Consider the following 21,453-nt stretch of genomic DNA (forward strand, 5'->3'; position numbering starts at 1 on the left):
TTACATCTTCAAAGACTTAAATGTCACATAGATCACTATGGTACTGGGAATATTGTGTGGGCCTCTGGTGAGCAATTGGCACTGCCAACTAAAAGAGATAATAGACAAGTTCCTTCTTCCACTGATGGACTCACTGTCTCACAATAGGGAGTAAGTAAATAGATCGTGATTGGTATTCCTAATTAGCACTTGTACAGCCCTAGGTTTCAGTACTTTTTGAGACACCACATCCTACAAGTCAGGATATACAAATTCTATCATACTTAGTGAATTGTACTGTCAAAGAGACTGAGATCTTCTCAATGTTTCCACTTTTAACTATCATTTGCCTTCATCCTTTAGTAGACTTCAAATGATATTGGCTTTCAGGTGTCCGCTTTACGTAGTTAAGATCCAACTATAATTTTACTTAGACTCTCCAAATCCAGACCTAAGAGCAGGACTGTGGCTTGTTGCACATTGGGACTGAATCAGAGTTGAACCTTTTTGTAATTAAGAATTCTGTCTTGCAATCTGAACTTCACTGGATTACGAATCTGCTCTCAGCAGTTCTTTTCTGAGCCAGTCATTGTAGGGGCAGTGGGTTGCTTAGCCTAACATCTGGTTGGGAAGAAACTGAAAGTGGCCCCACATCTAGCCACAGAAACATCTTCTGAAGGGCATACTCATTTCAGATGCTTAAATCATCAGTACAACTGTACTACTGAATATTGAGATTATGACTGTTGTGATACAAGTATATCATAGCCAAAATATTGAAGACCAAATATCAAAAGGTAGGTGCACATAGAGGAAGTATAGATTTACTGTTGCTAACTCCACATTTATGTACCTTAAAGATATTGTCAAGGTTACATATATTTGCAGAAAAATCTATACTTGCTTACCTTTCAATATTTTGTCCTCGATATTTTATTCCTTGATATTCCAGCTTCGATATCAAGCGGGCATACCATCATTAGCAGCACCATATGAGCAGGCTCACCCCCCAAAGACTGATTATTTGTATGTGTGGCCTATGGTTATGGCTTACCTTATGTATCTATTAAAACCATAAATTAGGTTACACATTTTCCAAGAAGTAGGCGAACCAATGGAATATGGATGTGTTTGAATGAGATTAAGGTGCACCAACACAGTGTCAATGGGTTTATTATCCCTCTTCATCTAGTCGGTGCAATAAGTAACAGTTTACAAAAGTTATTTTTTTAAAACATTTTTCCATATTGTTTCAGATGTATAAATAGATTGCCTTTGAAATTCCTATATGTGTTTTGTGAAACCTTCACCAGGGTAATATCACATTGTGATCAAATTTGCAAAAACCATCTGTAAAGTGCAAAAGAAATGTAAAGGTTCAATTAAAAGCATGATTAGGAGAAAGAAAGCACCAAATATATAATGTCATCCATTGATTACAAGTCCTGTATTCTCATGGCAAACCAATCTTTTAATATTTAACTTATATCGTAGATGAAATCAGTGGTACAAATAATCCTTTCATATATCATGTATAAAACTTGAATTTATCATTACAAGACATTTGATAGACTCAACATATGTCATTCATAGACATTATTGCACATAACATTTGTACACAATACTGTGCAATTGCATTAAAAACTGATTTTAAGTTTGATACATAATATTTCAAAAGATTTGTTTGCTATGAAATTATCAGATTTTTTCATCAACAGGTGACTATATATCGCTGGTCTTTTCTTTCCCCTTATCATGCTTTTCGTTGATACCTTTCCTTTTATTTTGCACTTTACAGAATGTTTTTGCACATTTGATCACAATATCATTGTGGATTATTAGTAATGAATGTATGGCATGAGGTATTGCCCTGGTAAAGCTTCTTGCAAAAAACATATTGGGATCTCAAAGGAAGACTATGGGGGGGACCGCCAGGGCTAAAATGACGTAAGCACCGCCAACAGGCTGGCGGTGCTTCCTGGCCTATTACGACTGCGGCGGAACCGCCACAGTCGCACCGCCGGGGCCGGCGGTATTCCGCCACTTTTGCCCCGGCGGTGATAATCCACCTGGGCAGCGCTGCTTGCAGCGCTGCCCAGGGGACTACGAGTACCCGACCGCCAGCCTTTATCTGGCGGTATGAACCACCAGGAAAAGGCTGGCGGTACAGGGAGTCATGGGGCCCGTGGGGGCCCCTGCACTGCCCATGCAACTGGCATGGGTAGTGCAGGGGCCACCTGACAGGCCCCCATGCGGCTTTTCACTGTCTGCTGTGCAGACAGTGAAAAGCGCGATGGGTGCAACTGCACCCGTCGCACGGCTGCAACACCGCCGGCTCCATTTGGAGCCGGCTCCCATGTTGCGGCCCACATCCCCGCCGGCCCAGCGGGGATGTCCAAATGGGCACCGCGGGAGTGCGGCCGCATTGGCGCCCGCCCGGCGGTTACAGTTTGTAATGACCCCCTATTTATACAAGTATAACAACTTGGAAAAATGTTTGAAAAAAGGAACTTTTGTAAACTGTTACTTGCTGCACCGACTAAATAAAAAGTGATAATAATGCATTGACACAGTGTGTTGCACCAAAATGTGGATACAATATTGAAGAAATAGGGTCCCTGGGCAAAGGTCCACTTGTAATAGGAGGACCACAACAGTGCTGATAGATAACAAGTGGCTGGCAGTAGAGAACAGATAGATGTGCCCATGTCCAAAGAGACCTTTTATAATCATTAGCAGCACACTGTGCGTAACTCTACTCTCATGGTGTCATTTTCTGGGAACATCGAGCCCTGTGAATGTCTTAACTCTGAATGGTCGTGAAATGAGGAATGATACCACATACCTACCAGAAAGCAGAAACACAAGTAATAAAGCAAGTTAAGGACACTCCTGCCATTGAAGCGCTGCAGCTTAGACCTGGCCAAAAGCGGTTCCATCTGGACCTTGTTAGTAAAGGGTATCGTTAGGTGAAGCCCTTTTATACTGACAGTTTTACAGTTTAATGACATGCATTGTGTTATTCCTCAAGATTGTTTTTGTATTGTATTTTGATTATTTGCTACTTCTGTCCTTTCCTTGACCTCTTTTGTATGCTTGTGTGGATTTAGTATGAGTCTGTTACTTTGTATGGGCAACTGGTCTCAAACACTAAGACCAGGGGAATGGGGCACAAATCTGCTCATCTGGTCTCCTTCCTCCCAGCAAAATGTCTTTAGGTGGGTGGTTGAAAGTTAGAGGCTTCCTGCAAGGCTGAAACTGTCTGGGTTCTCAAAGGTCAAACATTCTCCTTTACCCATGGATGCATTAAAAAAACTCTCAACCATTTATCTTCTTTAGTGCATTTACTCATTTAGGATAGTCAAAGCGGCTCCTCGCTGGCCAAACTTTGTAGTTAATATACTTACTCAGTATTCTGATGTACAAAAGCAGGGTAACGGTCACATAAAGAAGAGCTGGGCTTAATAATTATACTATTTCCCTGTTGTATGCAAAAAAAGTTGTTCGATAATGCAAAACTGATTGCCATCACTGAAACAAGTTCAATTTCGACAATCTTCCACCTATTGACCAAACCAGTTCCCAAAGTTTATTCAGTGCTACAGCGCTAAGAGTGCCAGTCTTCTGCCAGACATAGTTCCGCCTTTACCCTGCACTGCAAGTTCTCCTGAAGTCACTGTTTCTGGGAGGCCCCTAGCAGTGCGCCAGGAGGGTCTGGCAAGACAAGACCTTGTGTCTTTCATCAACAAAGTAAAATCATTTGCACCTTCAGAAACCAAAATCAGAGCTTAAGACTTCAACTAGATTAGGTCTTACCTACAGACAGCTGTAGCTGTCTGTCAGAGATCTCATGTTTCCAATACATATAAGCATACATACCGGTAGGAATCCCCCTTTTCTGCATGGTTACTCCATATTTTGTTATTTTTGCTGGAGCCTATATTTTTGCAGGCATTAGAACTCTGTGCACTTTAACCCTGCTAACCAGTGGCCTGTGCTTCCCCTTAAAATGTGGTTGAATTGGCAGATTCCTAATTCGTAAATTAAGCTTACTGAGGAGTCCCAAGTACATGGTAAAAATGTACGCAGGACCTGTAAGTTAAATGTCAATAGTGAACTGCTGCACCTGTTGTGCCATCCACTACAGTGATGGTGTAAACATGCCCTCAGGCCTGCCATTGTAGCCTGTCTGTAACAGTTTAAACTCTACAATTCTATCTGTCAAATAAACCCTTTTAACAGCTCATAACCTCCCTGCTAATTATTATTAAGTCACCACTTTGTAGGCTTTGGGGCCCAGAAAGCAAGGTGCATGCTACTTAAAAGTAAGACATGTAAAATTGTAACTTTAACACATTCTTTTAGTGACTAACATCCAAAAGCTATTTTTCACTGCGGCAAGTCTAGCAGTCCTAGGTAGAAAACCAGCATACAGATTAAAATCCCTAATACTGTATCTTGGCAATGGGACTACCTAGAAACATGATTAAACAACTATTTTTAATAGTAAAAAATCTGGATCAGTGGTGAAGTTGAATTTTAACCAATATTAAGGAAAAGTAACTTTTAGATAGAATGTTTCCTTCTTCCCTGCCTGACGTTGCTTGGGGCTAAATTTGCATTCCTCTCCCACTTCTGCAACCCAATATTTATCACTTGAATACTTGTGAAATGGTGTGAAATGTTTCCCAGTAACAAACAATAGGCTGACCAGAATGATTGGAGATGACTCCTCTGAACCTGGCAGACTATGAAGGGTGGTTCTATGAGCATCCTTTTTCACTTTATACTGTGTCAAAACCTGTTTGAATATCAAATCCTGTTTGACAGGCCTGCTAGGTTTTTATATAAGTTAGGGGCACACTTGAAAGGACAGGAAACAGGATGCCAAAACAAATCTTGTGGGTCCACTGCCAGGTTGCTGAAAACCCTACTTTTGTTATACCAGACTTCTGTCTCTGGTTTTTACAGATAGCACCGGGGGCACAGTTGAGAGGAAGGGAAACAGCATGCCAAACCAATTCTTGTGCATTTACTGACTGGTTGCTGAAAAAGCTTAAATTTGTTCTACCAGACTTTTGTCTCTGGGTTTATTGTGGTTATAGTGACTGCCCCAAACTGGACATTAATGTTAAATGTGGGAGGACACTAGGATTACCATAGTACACACCCCAAACACACCCTCAGCCCTCGGAGCCCAGGTTTAGTGTGGCCAAAGACATTTGACTTCTTGTAAATGGCCAAAGTAGGTAGGGTTGGTTCTGGGAAATTTTACCCCATTAGTTAGGACGTGCCTGGGAGTCATTCCTACCCACTAGCTCATGACAGCCATAAATGTGGCATCTCCAAGCACACACTTTAGAGCCCTCATGGACCTGTGAACAGAAGTAGACTGGGCCTGCTGTCTCTGACCTGAGAATAACCCTTAGGAATGGACCTAGTCTGTCTTGTACCCAGGACAAAGAAGTGGACTCCAAGGATAAGTTAGCTGGCCCTCTGTTCAAGCTAAGGGATATAGCAAGCTACAAGAGACCTTTCCTGCAACTGCCCAGCTGATCAGTGGCAACTTGACCTGGACTGGACTCTTCCATTGGCCTCTGCCTGACACTCTGTGATTCGTTAAGTGCTTCCCCTGAGGCTCTGGGGGCTTTAGAAGTGTACTCTGGTGGGGGATTGGGACATAAAGGACTAAAGTCAGAAAGGTAAACTCTTTTGACCAGTACCAACCTGGTTGGTGTATCCGGCCCACGCTTCATCGTTGCTATTGTCAAATTGCACCTAGGTTCCAGTCTACTGCGACCATTGACTATAATTGTCACTATATGCTCCTTGGAGCTATTCCTACATAACACTTTATAAAATGTTATTTCTGGTGCCCCTTATTGCATTTTTGTAATTTTTATGTCATTTTGTTTATTACATTTTAAGTTATTTTCTAATTCAGTTTGGGATTGTTATTGTGTTGCATTTCATCTTTACTACTGTTTTGATACTACATATTTTACACATTGACTTAGGTTAAGGCTGTCTGCTATGTGCCCAAGGCAACAGGAGATTGAAATATTTAGTGGCTTTGTGGCTTCACCCTGGAAAAGGTTATGATTTTTCCTAGAAGTGGATGTTCACCCACCCCATATAGTAATACAGGGCCAGATGTAGGTAGCTGTTTGCATGGTGCAAACTGCGAAAATCGCAGTTTGCGCCATGCAAACAGCCTAACGCGATGCTCATTCCCAAATTGGGAATACGACTCGCAAATAGGAAGGGGTGTTCCCTTCCTATTTGCGACTCGCATCGCAATTCAGAGTTGCTTTGTGACCGCGAATGCGGTCGCAAACCAACTCGCAGTTACCACCAGTGTCACACTGGTGGTAACTCATTCGCAAAAGGGAAGGGGTCCCCATGGGACCCCTTCCCCTTTGTGAATGTTGACATAAATATTTTTTCAGAGCAGGCAGTGGTCCTATGGACCACTGCCTACTCTGAAAAAAACGAAACCAAACGGTTTCGGTATTTTTTTCATTTTGCAACTCGTTTTCCTTTAAGGAAAACGGGCTGCAAAATGAAGAAAAAAAAACTGCTTTATTTAAAAAGCAGTCACAGACATGGAGGTCTGCTGACTACAGCAGGCCACCATCCCTGTGAGTGCAGGGACTCGCTATGGGGTCGCAAAATGCGACCCACCTCATGAATATTGATGAGGTGTGTCTTTGCGACCCCATAGCGATTTGCAGAAGGTGTCTGAGACACCATTCTGCATCCGGTTTTGCGACTTGCAAATTGCAAGTCGCTCAGACTCGCAATTTGCAAGTCGCAAAATCGGATTTTGCTACATCTGGCCCACAGTTTCTTACAATACTTAAATATATATAGTAAAGAAGAGTGGGCTTTCAGCCCTTAGCCACTGTATCTTTTATAAGTTACCAATGGCTGTGTGGGCTTTGTGTATTGTTCATTGCCAATTCTTATGGAATTGCTTCACAAGCATTGCTGCACATGCAATGCAGGCATCTTGTAATAAAATTTCAAACCAGCAGAAGATACTCCAATACAAGAAGACTGCAGTGCATGCTAGTATGTACAGCGGCATCTCTGGAGGCAAAATGTTGTTGTCAGGGCCAGCAGGTCGACATGTGGTAGCAGAGGTGAAACCTGTTGGCTTCGCTAGTGATTGTTTCAGAGTGTGTGGAATACTCCATGATGCTGAATGATAGTTTGCCTGGAGTGCTGTAGACCCTTACTTGGTTCCTGCCTGTGCTCCTCCCTCACTTTCCTAAGTCTATATAGGGAACTCATACCCTCCTTCTTTCTCCCTGACTTCCCAGATAACATGGAGGTGGCAGGAGTATGTTTACTACCAAAATATGGAGAGAGAAGGGAGCAAGGAAGGGACAGAGAGAATGGAGAGAATAGTCCGAGAGTAGGACAAAAAACAAAGACAGATGAGTGTGGAGAGACGATGGGGCCTGAAAAGGGCCCACAGGCAGGTTCAGGTGGGGCAGGCAGGGCAGAGGATGTGGGCCATGGGCACACTCACGGGGAATGCTAATGGTGTATAGAGAATGAAGCAACACCTGACACAAGAATGGAGGAGAGAAGGTGAGTAACGGATTGACCATCGTCCAGCTCCCGAGGTAGAGGATCTTCCTCCACCCAAGCTGCGCCGGCCCACCACAATTTGAAAATGTTTATAGGTTACCAACATTTTCCCTTGAACCATCTCCCATGGTGAGAGCTGCTTTAGAGGAAATAACTTCTGGCAGAAGGCCAACTGTGGCATGCTGGCTGTGTTGCATTCCCCATAGACCAACCATTAAAGAAGTGGTCTCTCTTCTCAAAGTAAAGCTAAAGTTCTCCACACATTGGGATTTCTTCTCCATGCATGTGCAAGATATTTATTGACTTTTCCTTCCTTGAGCACTATGGTTTACGTGGCAGACCAGGATAGCCAAAACCATGAGGACTGGCATCACAGGAGCTACCTCAAGTAAAAATCCTCCTCACTAGAGAGGCTGGAAATGAGATGAAGAAGGTGATAGTTGGGGGATAGAACTATCAAGAATTTTTGGCAGGTGTCTCATTACGGTCCACCTCTAAATGAGGCCATAAGAGCCGGCAATCAGCAGCCATCATGCAGCATTTTTAGTAATAGCACAACATTTTGCTATATTGTGCTTATGATCATATTATGTGTCTAACTCAGTATAGTTGCTTTGTATCCCCTAAATAGCACAGCTGTCTGTAATTCTATCCTTGCCATTTAACCCAACAGATCGCTGCTACCTACCCATGGACGAGGGCACCTGCTCCAGGTACACGCTAAGATGGTACTACAACCAAAACGTTGGGGAATGCAGACCGTTCATTTATAGCGGCTGCCATGGGAACCTCAACAAGTTCGACAGCCAGGAGGATTGTGATTACTGGTGCAAACACAAGACAGCTGCAGGTAAGCATGTGTCATAGTGCGAAGCCTACCCTGTGATCAAGCAGACAAGTGGGATCACTTGATGCAGTCCCAGGGAATAGACAGGTCATTCTGAATATGGAAGAGAATGCCCCAGCTACACTACCGCTCTTCCCGTTGGTAGCTGCATGCTTGAGGTGCCACTTCCTCAAGATTTAGGTAAAGAGGGATGAACTGATGGGAACTGTCCTTTGACCCACGAGTAGGATCGATGAGAATTTGTTGCTTTGAGATCCAGTAGGCTTTCGGAGCAAGAGGCTACACTTCTTTTTGGGATTAGTTGGCATTTGAGCTCTTGCTAGATGGTTGTGTCATAATACTGAGCTGAAAAATATTTCTATATATATATATATATATTAACAATATATATCTTCAAGGTACACATATGTGGAGATAAGAATAGTAAATGTACACTTACATAAACTTACTTCTATGATATTTTAGTAGTTTTTTGGAAGTCAATATTCTAGCTACAATATTTTTATAGTACAATATTCAAAACTCAATATTCTGGTAGTGTACCTTGCAGGACACAAGTGTCCCAAAACATGGCACTGTCTGTGTTAAAAAAACTGTCAAGTTTGGGTTCAGATCACTATTTCAGTTGGTACTTGTTATAGCGTTGACAAATATGTAATCCCACAAATCCGCAAAAAAACATTTATGGCCTGATTTAGATTTCCGCTGATGGATCCTCCACCATAGCGGTGATGGATAGACGTCCTATTGGATTTATATTTCGGCCGATGGGCTATCCATCACTGTTTGACGGAGTAACCCGTGCGCCGCCATCTAAATGAGACCCTTAGTCTTAGAGAGCAAGTAAAGAAGCTTAAAATATGAGCCAGGTTACCTGAGAGAAAAAAATCTGACCTGAAAAGCAAAACAATGAAACCAGTTCACATTGACATTGTTGTTCACCTGAAGAGTTGTCTTACCAAGGGCTCATGGGCCGTGAAAGAGACATCACACACGATTTGGCACTGAATAAAGCACATTGTTTCTTTTTAGCAGTCTTTATAGAAAACTTGAACCAGTGTCAAGTTAATAAATAATTGATGAAAACAGTCAACAGCAAATCTAAGTAGCAAAAGAGAGGCTTTCCCCTATAAAATGATCAGTAGATCAATCAAAAAGGAATCACTTTCTTACTATCCAAGTTTTTCCATTAGTGCCGTTGTTTTGCTTTCTGGTCAAGCAAGTGGGAAACATAGCAAAAACAGTTGTCCCAAAATAATGGCAGTGATTCACTAACAAAAGTTAGTTAAAACTCTGGCTACTATAAGCCAGCCATACAAATTTCAGTGTGTGTATGATGAGGTGGGGGGGGCCCTATGGTGGAGCTGACGGAACCCAGGGACAATTAAACACAGCCTTGTAGACAGTTTGGTGAATCTTCCTGCATGTGTTAAAGGATGGTGTTATCTGTGCTGTTAGATACAGTCCACTGTGGTCCAATAGTTAAGGTCAGGGATGAATTGGTTCCTTGTCTTACAGATTACATTTTCCTTGGTAAGGGCTCAGGTTAACTGGTAATGTAAGATATACAAAATGTGTTAGCATCCTCTGTCTGCAGAGGGATAAAAAAAATAAAGAGCTCATGAATCACTAATAATTCAATTTGTAAATCTATATAAAAGATCTGAGATCAAGCGGTCAGTAAAATGTGTCTTGAACTCTAACTTCCTTGACTAAGCCCCTCTGGTGGCCAGGTGACACCTAGCCCTAGCCAGGAGGGAGGCTGGGTGCTGATACAGGAGTGGGCAGAAGTCAATTTCTGGAGTAGAGCTCTAGGGACAGCAGCACAAAGCTTCTAGCCTCTACAAAAAAGGACATAAGAAAACTTTCAGAGCAGTATAATTTTGTGCTGCCCCTCACCATGTCCTCTACAGGACATTGTTTGCACTGCACACGGACTGTCAGGCATTAAATAAGCCCTAAACGCAGCACAGAGTCCACACACACCAAGGGACATAGATTTTGACCCCAAATATAAAAGGCTCAAAAAACTTTATAGGGACTACAGGAGGCTTCTTCACTCCAGGAAAACAGGTAAAAATCTGTGGTCTTTAACTAGAGTCAACTGCCCGCCACCTGACAGTCTCTGTAAATCTGGTGCAAGAGACAGTAGTTACCCACAATTATGGGTGGAATACTGTTTGGGTGCACCCCGACCTAGCCAGCAGAGCCCAAGTGCAAAATCCTGGCACCTGTGGATTCAGATTGTTCTCCAGTGGAAAACCTCAGGTCTGCTCAACCAAAGCTGACCAGAAGGATGGCACAGTTTACCCAACTATGTGGGTACTGTTGTCCCTTCATTCCCTTGGTAAGATGACTTTGCCCCAAGTTACTCATCGCTTTAACAAAGCACAACTGTAACATATGTTTAGTAGTGTTTATCAAACTTTCCTCCTTGTGAAAATGTTCTTATCAGTGTTGAGGAAATTCTTTGAGGTAACAAACTTGTCCATTCATGTGGAATCATTATTAAAACTGCATGCTCTGTATGAAGCTGCATATGTTTCCGCAAATGTATTGATTCATTCCTACCTTTCCATTTCTTGCTGATACATTTAGGAGTTGGGTCTTGGGTTATCAATTCTGTGGCCTTGCCAGCTCACTGAGCTAATGTCATCTGCATATACTATATGAGCCCTACAGGTGCTGGTAGCACATATTTTAAATCAGCAATCACCGTAAATTACAGCAGAAGTTGTCCCCCACTAGTTGGACATCTGTGTATTGGAGAAATAATGTCATTAGAAGTTCAGCAACGAGCCCTAATACCTACTCTATATGGAAAAGCGATTGACCAATGATCCAAATACTGTATTGTGTAATGTGCTTTATGGTAACTCAAATATTTTCTCAATTTTTTTACCATAACAGACTCGCCACAAGCAAACGGGAATGAGGAAGTCAAGAAAGAATGAGAAATGTATAGTTTGAATATTTTTGAACAATTCGCGCTGGTTCTCCAGGGCTATGATAGGATAAAAGACTTTCAGTCTCCATTTTGGGTGACAAATTGCTTGGGATCCCGATTTTGAGAAATTCTGCAAATACCATCAAGACGCCCAAGGGCAGGAAGAAGTCTGTTCATGTCTTATTTCTACATCTGGGAAAATAACCTTGTGTTCACTGTAATGTTATGTTATGCTGTCCGTAACGACTGGTGCATGAATATTTGCAGTAGCAAAGAAATGGTGCTATTTTTGTACTTTGTCAGTTATTTTTGTAACTTAAGGTGAAATGTGTATCAAAAAAGCAAATAAGGTCTGGTCACTTTCAAATTAGGGATTTTTATTTTATTTATTAATGCTAACATTTAAAATGTTGACCAAAAACAGCCTACGGGCAAACTTGTAACAAGTTTAAAAAAAGATAAGACATTTAGGGCCTGATTTAGATTTTGGCGGACGGGGTACTCTGTCACAACTGTGATGCATATCCCATCTGCCAAAATATAAATCCCATTGTTTCCTGTGGGATTTATATTTCGGCGGACGGGATATCCATCACCGTTGTGACAGAGTAACCCGTCTGGCAAAATCTAAATCTGGCCCTTAGACTTTACCCGTTCAAGAGATGAGTCACAAATGTTGTCTTTGAATAAACTGAGCAAGTGACTGTCCTAGTGAAAACAGTAAAATGTTCTTGAAATGTCTAGGTTTTAAGATTCTTCTGGAGTTATCGGGTGCTGATCTTGGAAAAAGTCTATGTTATGTAGCTGAAAAGAATTTGTGAAACATCTGAATTGATCAAGCAAATTTCAATGAACCTATCATTTCATGTCTTTTTATCTTCAAGAGTCCCTTTTGTCTGGCTATATGAGTTAGGAACTGGACGTTGTATTGTGGTTCTTTTAGCTTTGTGGGGGAAAGTGTTAACAGGCTCATAGGTAATTACCACTAATTCACCAAAACAATCATTTCTTTTAGATTTGAGGATTAAAATATCAGCCTAGGAGCTGCAGTTGAAGGATCTACTACTGGTTTACACTATCCAACAACTGATGATATTCAGTTAACACAGGTTTATTTTAAAAAATGCTACATAAATAATATAATAAAATCACCTAGGCAATTTTCAGTTATAATTAAATCCATGCAATAGCTAAAGGCAGAGTGATAAAATGAATATGAGCTAAAGAGTGTGAGGCAAACTAACATATGTGCCTTATATGGTGGACTCATTCACTCTGTCTGACATTGTGCCTTCTGTATCATAACTATATGTAGCAGAATTCTTTCCAGGCAGATATATATGGGAATGTTATTTAAAATACTCAATTTGTGCCAGATATCATTGTGATATATCAGGCAAAACAGGATACATTTATTGTCCCATCTGCATGGTGCAATGACACATGGAATCAGAAACAGCATATGTGTTCTTTCGTCTGGGGCATGTATGTTGCAGTGGTTCAGAATTCACTGCCACCATATAGTTGTGCTGAGAATTTCTAAAATACTGAACATTGCTGTAATTTGTGGTCAACAAAAAGCATGAGATCTCTTTGCTCTGTCAATGGACCTAGGTTTTATCAAATGTGTGGGCTTGTCTCATCCTAGTGACACAGTATTTCATCATAGATAAATCATGAGAACTCCATTGTGCCTTAGTGACACAACTGAACTTGACGGAATCAAGAATAGAGGCCCCAATGCCTGAGTTCCATGAAACTAAAATGTATACATATTTAAGTGACAGTTCAAAGAGGCCAGTTCCCATATAGGGATAAATTATAAAGAACTACATTAAAGCCTTACCTGTATGCAGTATTTGACAAATACATTTACACCAATAACGTTTGGTGAAAAATTACCTATGGTCCATACAGCATCCTTTCCTCTTGCTTGGTCCCTAACTACTGAATCTGCCACACGACTTTGGAATGTTAACATCTAATAAAGGTGTGGAACAATAAGAATAAAAATCACAATTAGTGAAATGCACAGTAAAGTTTGCAACAGTTGTATAATAATAAGGACAATGATGTATGTTATCCTACAGTTTTGGCCCCATCTCCTCAGCGTATCCTATCCATTCAACACTGTTTGGTGTATCAAGGTGGTTGGAAGGACACTGGAAGCATGCTACATTTTTATTTGTTTTATCTGTTTTTATTTTATTTTTTTCTCTCAACATGACCAAAAATGCTCCCAGGTTTTAAGAGTTGAGATAAATGCAAGAAGGGTATATGACAGTCATGGCTACTGTGTGGTGCTTTGATATTAAACATGACAGCCTGGGAGTTGGAAATGTAAAACTTTCCTCAACCTGACCTCATACAAAAGGCACTGGAGGGAAATGCAACTGATGCCTCCTGGAAGGTTGCCTCCAGAGAGCTGAGGAACCTCTGTGATGAGGGATGTGACCATTCCTTCCGCTCTTTGGGCCGGGAATTGCTTTCATGCTTCTCTATAAAGAAGAGAAGAATTACCTTCCAGACCAGGAGCTAGTTGTGCAGTATCTTGGTAAGCGACTCTGACAGCATGACCCAAAACAGGCCTTCAGCAGGGAAAAAGTTCCTTCCTTGCTACCAGCAGCTCTAGCAATGGCAGAGTAAGAACAAAATATGTTGTAAGTCTAAATTCTTGAGGTTCTCTACCTTAACTGGAACCCCCTCCTCAACAGATGGCATGACCAACTGTGTGTCAAGATATTGTATACAAAGATGTCAACCTGCAGCAATACAGATATTGTCAAGATAAGCATGCACGGAAGGTAGATTTACTATTCCATCTGCACCTTTACTTGAGGTGACATTTCTGTGCCTGTCCATAGCTTGAAGTTGATACTTTTGTAGGTCGGAATTTCAAAGTCGATGCTGTGGTTCCAGATAGCCACAGCTTGTAGATCTGCTGAAACAGTGACCAAAAAGCAGGCATCTCTTGTTGCCACAGTTCAGGTATTCTTTTCCTCTACCGCGCCATGATAGATCATCAGGGTGTGCACCACCAAACAGAGAAGGAAGGCGCAAGGGCACGTAAGACAATAATCTACCAAAATTCAAACTTTTCTGCCAAGCTGAAAATAGCATCTGAGTCAGCGGCTAGTTAGAGAATTCCATTATTGGTCACGCCAGGAGACTCTGCTAAGCAGTGTTGTGGGAGGACTGCACTGATAGGTATCTTTGGTCTCGCTAACTTACCGCTCTGGTGCAAAACTGTCCATTAACTGCTGCACAGTGGTGCACACGTCATGAAAGGTGCAGACTTTGGTCTAAGACCCCCAAGTTTATGCCAGGGTGGGTTAACATGTCCTGCAGCTCTCTGTGGTCACTGACTGTGGCATTCAGCTCTTTCCGGACTCACCAAAATCCATCACAATCATTTAACTCTACAAGACTAGGGGAAAGATTTAAGAGCCCCTCGCACCACTTTAGTGCCACCTTAGTGTAATTTTTTTTACGATAAGAGGCCTTTTCCCCATGCCGTGTTCACAAAGTGGCTCAATGCATGCATTGCACCACCTTACAACCCCTTGCGCCACATTATGCCTGCACCAATCATAATGTATGAATAGGGGGCGTTCAAGGGAGGCCTGAAAAAATGGTGCAGTGAAATTCAAAAGATTTGACTGCACCGTTTTTTTGTCATTTTTAATGCCTGCTCAGAGCAGACGTTAAAATTACGCACCCGTTATAATCAATGGGCCTTCTTGCACTTTGCTACACTAGCGTCAATATTTTTCACGCTAGTGTAGCAAAGCGCCACAATAGCGTCAAACATTTTGACACTATTTTTTTAACTACTGCCATGGTGTGCCATATCTTAAATACGCCGCACACATCGCTGGCGTTGGGGGGTACAGGGAGACGCAAGAAAAGCGGCACTGCATTAGATGCAGCGCCACGTTTCTTACATTTGTCCCATAGTCCCTAAATGGTATAGGACCATGATATCAGAGTCAGAATATCATCTACCATAAATATTGTGACCTAAATATTATTTACAAAAGTATGGCCCACTGGAGTTCATCATAGAATTTCTATAACCAACAGATCAATATTTTTGTAAATGCGTTTAGGACACAATATTTTATTCCATATTTCTGCATGTAAGATTATGACAAACAACACATTAAACATGAATATGGCAATTTAGTCCTCAGCATTTAAACCCCAAAGTATGGCCCAGGTTATATCAAAAGGATTTTATTTTAAGGATCGCTGAAATAATGAATCTACCTTGTTATAGAATTCTAAAGGAGAAAATTTAACAATGTCAATGAAACATAAAATTGCCATCAGTGGATAACTAAATAAAAGTATGCTACAACACACACAAGAAATATAAGTTCTTACTACACCGCAATGCGGAATAAGCAGTATTTTCTGCATTGACCTCATTTTGACCATGCATCTACCTAGGAGAAGGGGCAGCTTCCCTGTTTCACCTGAGAAGAGAAGCTTTGATAGACTAGGTGAATATCAAATATTTTCATCATGATGCCAAATAGAATAGAATATTCTTATGATCTCACACGTATGTGTTCTCCGATGTTGGCCTGTGGACCTCATCTTGTAAATGTTTCTGCGAACTAGGACCCTCTTGGGCTAAGCTACAGTCCAGTCGGATTCTGGCTGCCATGGCACTGTGCCACTGGATTCAAGCTAGCGGGGCTGATGAAGGGTGATACCCTGAAACTGGTCGTAGGATTCTTGTTTCCGGTACAGGGAGGACCTGGCCTGGCAGTTCGTGCTGGACTGTTCCCATGTGGAACAGGGTCAAGACTGATTTGCATGTGGTTGGGTCCAAACTGGGGTGGCATGGTGAGCAAAAGAACGATGGATTAAACCCAGATCTGTGACTGGGGATGAGTGTTTGCATTGTTCAGCACCCCGTCCATTATCTTTTTGTGTTGCTATGGCACTGTTGCAATGCTTGGAAGCTACATCCGAGCATTGCACGGGATTGGGAAAGGCCCACCCATGTGATGGTAATAGCAAGATTATCCTATTTCCTAAAGTCCTAACTAGATAACATATTTTTGGGGAAAATGTTATAAGTATAAATGCATATTTTGTATATATTGATGCACAGTATTTACTTTAAAAATGCTTTATTGCAAAACTCAGTGTTCAACCAAATTATCAAAATGATCAGGGGAATACCCCTACTGGTGCTTCAGTCAATTTGTTGACATTCAGATGTTTCTTTCTAGCTTATCAAAAACAAGTTTGTAAGCACACTTTTTTGTCTTCGTCTTTGTTGTGTATAAAATGTCTTTCTGTATTCCTGTTTGCAAGAACAATGTACTTTAAAGCAATTGTCAGACGTATTTTTAGTCGCTGAAACATGTGCAGGGATACTGCTGGATTACAAATAAAAGTTGACATTCCCTAAAGTTTAAATCTCCTACAGATAAATTTGACTCTTAGTTGTAATTCAAAAAATACACACAGTATTCTCATCTGCTTTAGTTAAACTCACAAATACTGGCTGTGGTCATGTCGACAATATCAATGTTTCTGCATCAGCCGTACTCCTATCGTGAACCTTTCCCTTCTGATAGAAATTTAAGTGACAACAGAGAGTTTTGCAGAAGGCACTGTTGGGAGAGGAGTGATCTTCTGAGGGTGGGCTGGGTGTCTGGGCTACAGCCAAATTCACTCTGTGGAGCATCCATGACTGTGGATATCACAGCTCGTTTCAGAAGCTGACGTTGCTTCTGGGGCTGCGTCTTGGCTCTCATTGCCTTATGAAGATCCACCTCCCACCAAAACTTCCTCCTCTGATGGGAAATGGTTCCTTAGTTGCATTGGCTCAACAATCCTTCTCTGGCTGATGCTTCACCAAAGGCAGTGTTTTTTTTTTTCATGTCAGCAAATTTAAAGCTCCAATAAAGGTTTAGCCTTAATTTAGGGGCCCAACAAATGCTTGTATTTTGACATTTACCTCTGCTGAGATCTCAGGAAGGTGAAGAGAGATGCCTTGCCCATAGTCAAGCCTTGGTCTTGGTCTATCAAGGCTCCAGACTGGATCCACCGAAGGCGGTATTTCACGCAGCCGCCCATGTAATCGCAGGTCACAGACTCTGATCACACACTCCTTCATAATGCAACTCCATTGGCTCCACTTTAAAAGCTGCCTCAGTTACTGTATAAGAAATCCACAATAAAGCAGACCGTGTTATGTCAGACTTGAGTGCCCCATGCCCAGCTTTGCATGTCGAGGACATAATTAGATCTGGTGCAGATTCTTGCCTAAGTGTTCGGAGGTCTTAGAAACCATCACGTCACAGGCAAAACATGTTTGCGTAACAATCAACCAATTATTATCCTCGGTTGAGGTGTAGTACTCAATTTATGCAACAGCTAGCATAACACCTAAGTCGCTCAAACACAATGGCAACTTAAATCTACTCTCTTATAGGGTCTTAACATAAAACATAGGGGCATATTTACAAGAAAGTGGCGTTCGTAAATATGCCCCATAGTTTCAAAAACATGAGATGTATTTTATTTAACAGTAGACACAACAGAGAAGAATAGTATCCTATGCTTTGATGTGGGAGAAAATGGTTCACACACTTACAGTATACAGTTTGAAATCAGTGTTTGAGATTGTTGCATGCCAAATCATAACAAGACATGTAACATTACAAGCTCAATAGTAAATTTAAATGTAGAAAACAGAAAACAGAATCTAAGACATGTAGAATAGCATCTCACCTTTACCAGCGGCCGCTGCCACATAACTCAAGGGGAGGGGCAGGGGGGCTTGGGACGTAAACAAGGTAAAAATCAAAGATAAAAAAAGCACTTCCATGCCTAAGTCCCTGTTGCCTCGCGCTCCTCTTCTTCTGGTATCCCAGCATTCAATGGTGGGACACAAGTACAAGCTCCCCAGCAATCTTGGAGCTGCTTTCTTGCAAAACCTTGCATTAAAGTAGTGCCCGGATTGGTCTGAGCAGCAGTGACTGCAGCTCAGAGACAGCCCTGGGGTCTGTGCAGTTTCTCCAGCCCGGCTGTTAAACACGACCAGGCTGGAGAAACCTAAGTCCGCATGTGTGTTCCGCTGGCCTCAGACGGCCGGCCAAACACACATGCACACTTAGGTCCACTCTCCCCTCCTCCCCCCTCCCACCCCCGTGGCCCAGCCCCGCCCCTTCCTGCACCGCTGGCTGAGCCAGCAGATGAAAACTAAAACGATAGTAAACTATAGTTTTTTTTCTGCTTCTGGCACAGCCATGGGGGCGACGCTCCTTCCTCATAGCGAAAGAGCCGCCCATAACCTTTACTTATCTTGGTTTAAAATAGGAATATGTCGCGGTTTTGCAAGCAAGTAGACTTTATTCTAAACTTAGTGTAAAATAAAAGCAAAACTTTGTTTTGGGAGTGTTTATGTGGACTCATCCTAGATCAGTTTTGGTTTAACTAACAATTACTTTGCGTGAAAAAGAATGATTAACCCAATATTTCATATTTTAAACTGCAAATATTGAATTTTAGGTCAACAAATGACTTCCTGTTATATGTATAGATGCCTTACACAGAGAATGTGAATCGAGACATTGCAGTCTAATTTGGCTGTCAGGAATAAAATTCAAAACATTGGTGAAAGAGGGCTTGAAGAAGCTAGCTTAACTAAATGAGAATCTCCGTCCTACATTAATGTGTCTTAGGGACAGATTTAATTTTTAGCAGATGGAGTAATCTCTGTTTGGCCTGGCGGTGGAATTAACATTTGCCAAGATTACTCCACCACGCAAATTTACTAATGACGGTCAAGCCAGCGGTTATTTCTAAATGGCAAGAAGGGCCATCTGCATTTCCTCTCAATGCGTTTTAAATGTTGGCACATGGCTCCGTCAGCTATGCCAGAGCTGTCCGTAAAACATATCATTTTTTTTTTTTTTCAAAAAGAAAATTCCAAGCAGTATTTTCTTTTTTGAAAAATAAAACAAATGCTGCCTTGCCATGGGAGCTTTCTCGAATGGCAAGGGGGGACATTAAAGAGTTTCTCACTGCCCCTTACCACCTGGGTTTCCCTGTTGTGATGGGCAGTGAAAACTGACCTCTATGTCCGCCCATCTTTCATTACGTTACATTCTAGTGATTATGTCACACTGATACAGAGTCTGCTGGGAGCCACAAAGGTTTCATTCATACAAGACACTGCACCTCCCACGAGGCACCTCCCAGTGGCCACTGATTCCTTTTGACAGTGGTGGGACAATCAGGGGTGCACTCCAGGAACACCCTTAGGAGAAACCACAAAGCTCTCAATCATGGTTTGTTATTAACAGTGTTTATAAAGGGACACAATTAAGAGCTCAGGAATTGATCCTGAAGGCAGTCAGAGTCTGTAAAAATAAACAGTACACTAAATGAAAACAAACAAAAATGTACTTACCTGCTCCAGTTCTCTCCAGTCCCGCAGTCTGGCAACAAGGAGTCTCTGAACCAACCCCCCTAACCATTCCAGATGCTGCTTTCATGCTGTTAACCAGCATGAGAGAAGCATCAGGATTGGTTGCAGTAGGCTGGCTCAGCGATCCTACAGGCACTTGAGGCCTATGCCTCCTCTCCACCCAGCTGTCTAGGACAGCTAGGGCGGACAGGTTTAAAGTGTGCATGTCTGGCTGGCCGTCGCAAGACAGCCAGCGAAAGTGACATGCACACTTTAAACTTTAAGTGTGCACCACTCCCCCTACTGCAAGACAACAGTGATGGCCCGCCCCACCACTTGCCTCAGGCTGGCTGCACTGAAAAATAAAACTGCTGAATAAAAATATTTGATTACTGTGTTATCTTTCATTTTTGCTGCGCTGGCAGCAGGGTGGGTGACGCTCCTCTGCCCTAATGGAAGCACCGCCCCTGGCACCTCGGCAGTGACGGTCCAGCAAGAGCAGACCTCCTCCTCAGGACACATGGGCACCACCCCTTAGGGTGCTGAGGGGGAAGGAAGAGGACAGGTACAAATGCCTGGAACCAAGGGCCAGGGTCTCAAGGGGCGGCCAGAACAGATGCTAACTATGCCGTCCAAGGCCTAAAGTCAGATACAAAGGGGGCAAGGAGTATTGGCTGTGAGTTTGGAGTCCCAGGGCCCTTTAGAATGGGCCTGGGAATCACGCAAGAAGGAGAGGAAGGTGCACAGAGCAGCTTGCCAGCAGCAAAGAACAGTGCAGGTGTCAGGGAGTAGCCAGGAGCGGATAGCAGGGTTTGGGCACACCCCGGGTAGGGTCTCTAACAGCAGACATTGCCGGACAAAGAGATGGTCCAGGATTCTGGTAAGAAAGGACAGATGATCCAAGGCAAGTACCCCCAAAGTGTGAAGTGAAGAGAGCCAGCAGAGTGCAACTGGGGGGCAAGTATCAAAGAGGCTGCTCCCTGCCACAAGAATATTTTCAGCTTCAGAAACCAGGGCCCATATTTATGGGCTTTTTGGCACAAGGCAGCACAGCAAGTCGCCTTGCTGCACTGCGCTGCCTTGGATCACAGCGAAAGGGCAGGAATCTGCCGTATTTATCCAATACAGTACATTCCAAGCCGTCTCCCTGCGCTGGCACCTTTTTGGCAGCCTAGCACAAACACAGGCACCCCTGCACCATGGTGCAAGGGCGCCTGCATTGTAAGGAGGGTTGTTCTTTGCTAGAAGGGACAACTTCCTGCACAAAAACATTCCTGAGAGGCGTTTTCCTCTTTCTATGTGTGCTGCAGAATCTTTAAAAGTCTTGTGTGACTGCTGGAAAAACATCTGTGCGAGAAGAAAGAAGCGCAAGAGGGAAGGAAGGGTGAGCAAGAGCATGTGGGACTGGAAAGGTGACGTAGGCTAGGAGGTTCTGAAGGGGTGGCAGAGACAATGACAGGATGCTCAGGGACAGTAAGGCGAATAGAAGGGGTCAACAGGACAGGTGCAGGGCAGACAATGAGACAGCCGGTGATGCAGGGAAGACACCCCAATACATGAGAGTGTGGGATGCTCTAGGTAGGCACCTGCAGATGAGCACAAAAGAAAAGATATGGAGAATGAATACACCGACGCCTTCAAGCA

General features: G+C 42.6%; 1 protein-coding gene across 1 annotated transcript in view; it reads left to right on the top strand.

The window, feature by feature from the left end:
• Nucleotides 1-16,801, top strand: part of LOC138259573 (amyloid-beta precursor protein-like) — a 28,208-nt gene extending 11,407 nt beyond the window's left edge. Inside the window, exons 5-6 of the mRNA XM_069207405.1 lie at nucleotides 8,252-8,428; nucleotides 11,336-16,801. Coding sequence (XP_069063506.1) covers nucleotides 8,252-8,428; nucleotides 11,336-11,379 — 221 coding nt within the window. The 3' untranslated portion in view covers nucleotides 11,380-16,801. The remainder of the gene's footprint in view (nucleotides 1-8,251; nucleotides 8,429-11,335) is intronic.
• The last annotated feature ends 4,652 nt before the right edge of the window (nucleotides 16,802-21,453 follow it).

The sequence above is a fragment of the Pleurodeles waltl genome, chromosome 9 (assembly GCF_031143425.1).
Source record: "Pleurodeles waltl isolate 20211129_DDA chromosome 9, aPleWal1.hap1.20221129, whole genome shotgun sequence".
In the NCBI taxonomy this organism is placed as follows: Eukaryota; Metazoa; Chordata; class Amphibia; order Caudata; family Salamandridae; genus Pleurodeles; species Pleurodeles waltl.